The 5,959-nt window shown below is 40.0% G+C and overlaps 1 protein-coding gene and 1 pseudogene across 1 annotated transcript; both read left to right on the forward strand.

Annotated features, from left to right (window-relative positions):
* The first annotated feature begins 559 nt into the window (after positions 1-559).
* Positions 560-658, forward strand: LOC132315268 (small nucleolar RNA R71; annotated as a pseudogene).
* Positions 659-4,248: 3,590 nt separating this feature from the next.
* On the forward strand, positions 4,249-4,824 carry LOC132314056 (uncharacterized). The gene has a single exon (XM_059812972.1). The coding sequence runs from the start codon at positions 4,249-4,251 to the stop codon at positions 4,822-4,824; it is 576 nt and encodes a 191-aa protein (XP_059668955.1).
* Positions 4,825-5,959: the final 1,135 nt, after the last annotated feature.

The raw sequence follows: 5,959 nt of genomic DNA on the forward strand, positions 1-5,959 counted from the left end.
TTGAAAACCGCCTTGGGAAGGGTTTGAGCCCTCTCCTTGGTTTTTCCAAAAGAAATTTGGATGATTCCTCCAACTTGGATTTTAATGAGTACCATAAGGATTGTTCCCTTGGTTCACAAAAGCTGCATTGACTTGTTCATTAGATTCATTTTGCATTTGTCCGTGAGGACAGTGAGAAGTAGAATGAAGAACACTAGAACAAGTCATACATGTTTCATTTGATGCACGGTGAGAATGGTTAGGGAAGGAAGATATTTGGTTCGCCGAGTTTTGGTTAATCTAAAATTGATCAAACCTTTGAGATAAAGACTTCATTTCGGTGGCTATTTCATTTGAATGGTCGACTTGATGTAAGCCAACACTCTTCCTACCTTGTGAATTTCTACCATTCTTGGATGATAATGTTCTATGCAAAGAATTTTCACTCATGTTCTCATAAAGATGCCACACGTCACCCTCATGTCTATCAATATATGAGCCACCCATGGAAGCATCAACCATACCCTTATAGTTGTCCGATAAGCTCTCAAAGAAGTATTGAACTAATTACCATTTGGGCATGTCATGATGTGGACACTTCCTAAGCAATTCATTGAAGCGTTCCCATACCTCATGAAACGTTTCTCCATCCCCATGTGAAAATTCTCAAATTGAGGTTCTCATGGCATTGGTCTTTGAAACCAAATAGTACTTGTTCAAGAATTCTTGTATCGTTTCTGCCCAAGAAGTGATTGAAAAAGGCCTAAGATTGTTAAACCAATACTTTGTCTTGTCTTTTAAGGTGAATGGAAAAAGTTTGAATCTTAAAACCTCTTCCAGCATGTCCGTATATTTTATGGTGGAACATACTTTAAGAAACTCATCCAAATGCTTATAAGGTTCTTCACTTGGAAGTCCATAATAGTTAGGAAGCATTTGAATGGTTTGTGGCTTAATTTCATAATGATGCACTCTAAATGGAGGCAATTGGACGCATGTAGGTGCATTATACTCGTTAGGCACATAATGGTCTCTTAAAACAAGAGGTGGATTAGCTACTTGAGGTGCAACATGAACACCTTGGTTTTGAATTCCTTGATTGATGATGGGAGGTTGTGGAGCATACATTAGCCTTGGCATTCCGTATGGAACTTGGCCTTGTTGTTGTGGTGGTTGGTGAATGAATGGCCTTGGCATGCCTAATGGTACTTGTATGTTCTCATTGTACACATTACGATGAAGGATACCTTGTTGGTCTATGTGACCAAGGTCCTCAACATGATTATCATTATGGTCATCCATTGATAGATTAGGTCTATTTGAACTTCCTCTTCCCCTAGGGTTTCTAACGATGGATTTCAAGATGCAAATCAAGAGGGACAAGAGTGGGTCTCAATGAACGACGTCCATGCATGCACAATGCAAAACACAACAAGCACAAAGATTGAAAAACAATATACCTTCACAACAATGCAATAAGACTTCTTCCACAAACACTTAATTCATACTCCCATGCTTTAACAACAATGATGCAAGAACAATTAAAAATAAGCCTCCACGCGGGCCGACAATTTAACTAAGGGATTGAGTAAAGAAAGTCTCACAAAGGTCCTTTAGAACTTCAACTCCAAATTTAAAGCTTAGCTTAGCAAATTTTTTTTTTAATTTTAGCTCTTTTTTTTTCCTTCCATGCTTAGCTTGAATGCTCCTTTGTTTACTTCCTCTCCAACAATGCACCTAGTTAAGTAAGAACAACACAACAAGTAACCAAAAAGAAAAATAAAAATAAAGTAAAGACACGATCAAAAGAGTACTAATCCTAATTGATTTCACAAATCCGACGTTGCCTAATCAAATCAATCAATCCTCGGCAACGGCGCCAAAAACTGACAAGGTGTATCACCGCAACACCGTCAAGCTTGAGAGAGTGTGTGCATAAACACGAGGGCCAAGAGTTTTACATTTATAAAAGCCACTACTACCTTTCACTAACAATATAGCAAGGGTGAGTAAGGATCGTCCCAAGGGATTGTGAGGATCGAACAAGGTCGTGGAATCGCTATTAGGGTTAGTAGGTCAAGTGATCAAATAATTGGTTGGTTGGTTGATTAGAGAGCAACTAAATTAATCTAAGTAATAACAAAAGAATGCAATTAAGAGTAAATAAGAGAGAGAGAGATCTTGGGGTTTAGAGATCACCACCAAGCAATGCACTTCTATATCATTGACAAGTGACTAATGAGGGCAAATGGTGTGTTGCAATATTGAAGTGTGTGTGTGTTTGGTTGATTCAACAAATAAGGATGACTAATTAAGCATGTATTGTCTAAACATCATGTGAAAGGCACAATATATCTAAGCAATGAAGCATATATTGTCTAAAAAACATGTGGAAGGCACAATAGATCAAAACAAGTCATTAATCTTTTCATTAAACTCACAATCCAAATACAACACAAGGTTAGAGACATATGCTACTTGCATTCAAAAGCTTGGATCATCAAACAACAAGCATAGATTATCCTCCCATTTAACACTACACCACAACTACACTACATCTACACTACTAGCATGAAAATAAACTAGGGGAGAGGCACAATCCATCAAGGAATAAGTATGAACCATCAAGAAAATCACAAGAGCATTCTTTTAAGCATTTTGTTTTGACAATCTCTAAATCTATAGCATCAATACATATAGACATGTATCAATAACACAAAATCTAGAGACAAGCACATGAACATCTATTCTAGCATACATAGACATATGGATAGAATGAAATGATCAATTGGAAGCATTAAACCACATAAGTCATTGAATAAACAAGATCTATATATATCAAAGTGTCAAAACGTTAATTATAACACTAATCCCTCAATAATACACAAGATTAAGATATAGAAAGCATACTTGGGGCTAACTCTAGCCCCAAAAGGATGTCTAGTCATTCATGGTGATGTTGCTCTAACCCTCAAGGGCTAACTCCATGGAAGAGATTTGCTCCTTAGTTGATGAAGAGTCTCCAATGGTGTCTCTAGCCTCCTCTTCTAAGCTTGCTCTCCAAGAGATAATATGAAAATGATATTAGCCTCCTATGTAAAAAGCAATCCTTATCCTTATATAGGTAGGTCAAATGACACCTAAAATGAGCTGGGGTTGTGCACATAATATTCCCTAATGATTGGATAAACGACAACTTTCAATGAGATGGAAATTTAACTTTTTCACACTAGGGGAAGTTCGATCGATCGAACCTTGGACTTGGATCGATCGAACTGGCTGAAATCCATCGAACTTAGGCTGGATCGATCCAACTGGTTGAGCTTTTTGGGAAAAGACAAATCTGAGATATTTTGGGAAGATATTTTTGGGAAAATGACAAAAGTGGTTAGTGGGTGGTACAGCTGTGGATAGGATCAATCATTTGAATAAGGATAAAAGTGTTCGATTAATCAAAGGGTGGTGTTAGATCGATCGAACTTTTGGACTTTATGCTTTTGGGCCAAGGCTTAGATCTATCTTGAAATACTTAGATCGATCATTGTTCGATCGATCGAACCTTGAAGTTGGATCGATCGAACTTTGTTGTTTCCCACATTTGGTTTCATTTGCTTCATTCTTTCTCCACTTTGTTCCTTTCTTTGTTTAATCCCAGAATTGTTTCAATTAAGCTCTTATTTGGCTGAGTTAGCTTATTTTCGGGATAAGTGCCTGAAAATGAAAATAATATGAAATCAATCTAAAACGGTAAAGTAAGATAGATAAAGGTACTAGAATGCCTAAGCTTAAGGGGTTTAAATACTCACTTTTCAGCGCTCATCACGACGCTTTGTCCCAGCCTTGGCCGAGGTAACGCATGCTTTTAGCACTTTAATAAGAAGTTGATCTGAATTTAAGTGGAATGAAGAACACCAAAAAGCGTTTGACAGAGTCAAGAAGTTGTTGTCCTCACCGCCCACCATTATAGCTCCTCGGCAAGGAGTTCCTCTCTGGTTGTATCTCACGTCAACAGAGCACTCTATCGAGGCGCTTCTTGCTCAAGAAAAAAAAGGCCGAGAATGCCCTGTCTACTATATCAACAGAATCATCCAAGGAGCTGAGGCACAATATTCTCCAATTGAGCGCCATTGTTTGTCTTTGGCATTTACCGCGAAGTAGTTCCATCATTACTTCCTTGCTCATAGCATTCATCTTGTCACCAAATATGATCCAATAAGGTACCTGCTTTCGTGGCCTATCCTTTCTGGACGAATTGCACGATGGCTCTTAATGTTATCCAAGTTCGATATACAGTGCTACACACCGCATACAATTTTGAGCCAAGCCTTAGCAGATCTGATAGCCCAGTTTCCCTCTGGCAATTTCGAACTGGTGCAAGATGATCTTCCTCACGAAAAGCCCGACTCCACTTATTACGCAGATGAAAATGTGGTTTGGACATTATCCTTTGATGGATCGTCGACCTCTAAAGGAGGTGGTGTGGGGGTAGTCCTAACCTCAGGAGAGGGAAAGGCTCAAAAATTTTCGTACAAACTAACTTTTGCGTGCTCTAACAATATGGCAGAATATGAAGCCCTGGTTTTAGGATTGTTGGCAGCTCGAGAAGAGAAATTCAAGTGTCTGCATATCCAGGAAGATTCAAATTTAGTAGTAAAACAACTGGACTGGACATATGCCATCAAGGAGCCGACTCTGGCAATATACCGAACTGCTACCCAAAAGCTGAGCGGTCATTTCAATGAGCTTCGTATAACCCACGTGCCTCGGGCAACAAATCGCTATCCGGATGCCTTGGCAACTTTAGCTTCCAAGGTTGAGATAACAGGAGAATTAGTAGATATCTGAATTCATAAAAAGGAGGAGTCATGCCTAAATAACAAAGAATTTGATGAGCCGAAGGATATTGAAGATTGGTGGAGCCCATATATATTGCAATTGAAGGAGGGCGCGGGCGAAATCCCCGCACTAACACTCAAAGACTTTTCACTCTATCTAGGAGTTCTCTATTATAGGGCCCCTGGGGGCATTTTGGCTAGATGTATCGGGTCACAGGAGGCCAAGCAAGTGCTGCATGAGATCCACAAACAAACATGTGGTGATGTTCCGCTGAGCTTATATCGGAGAATACAGAGATAGGGATACTACTGGCCGCAGATGGCAGCCGATGCCAACGCCATACAAAAAGCTTGTTCAAAATGTCAAAAGATTTTCGAAGGAGCTTGATGCTTGGCCGTTGATGAAGGGGACTGGAGGCAGAAATACAGGGACTATCTCGAGAAATGATTGCTCCCACAAGACCGTGAAGAGGTAGCATTGCTGAGACGAAACGCAAATCATTTCTTTATATGCAAAGGTGAGTTAATGAGACGAGGCTTCGATGGGAAGGCCAAGCATTGCATAAGTATCACTGAGGCATGAGAAGTATTGAAGCAAGCACATGAAGATGAGCACCAAGGGTGAAGAAAATTGCACAACCGCCTTATACAGCTAGGGTACTATTGGCCCTCGATGCAAACAAACAGCAGGGACTTTGCTCAAAAATGTCGAGAATGCCAGATTCATAATTATGCTATCCACACCCCAGCAGTGGAACTTCATCCCACTGGTGCTTCTTGGCCATTCCACACTTGGGCCATGGACTTGATAGGCCCTATTTCACCAAAGTCAAGAAAGAAGAAATGGATACTAGTGGCAACCGAGGCTTACACCAAGTGGGTCAAGGCAGTAGCTTTGTCAGTAGCTACCGGACAGTTGGTAGCAAATTTCATCAAGGAGAATGTCATATGCCGATTCGGAGTGCCTCAGGTTATCGTAAAGGATAATGGAATGCCCTTTGTAAACAACAAGGTTCGGACGCTCTTACACAGATATCAAGTGGCCCACCTCAAATCTACACCCTATTATCCTAAAGGTAATGGATAAGCAGAGGTGACCAATAAGACCCTACTTCGGATTTTGAGTAGAACCCTGAAAGAACAAC

The sequence above is a fragment of the Cornus florida genome, unplaced genomic scaffold, assembly GCF_030987335.1.
Source record: "Cornus florida cultivar Cherokee Brave unplaced genomic scaffold, ASM3098733v1 CherokeeBrave_3.0.0_Hap2_Chr06, whole genome shotgun sequence".
In the NCBI taxonomy this organism is placed as follows: Eukaryota; Viridiplantae; Streptophyta; class Magnoliopsida; order Cornales; family Cornaceae; genus Cornus; species Cornus florida.

Excerpts from the sequence above, each read along its gene's own strand:
- LOC132314056 (XM_059812972.1), top strand. The coding sequence starts at position 4,249 with ATGTTATCCAAGTTCGATATACAGTGCTACACACCGCATACAATTTTG.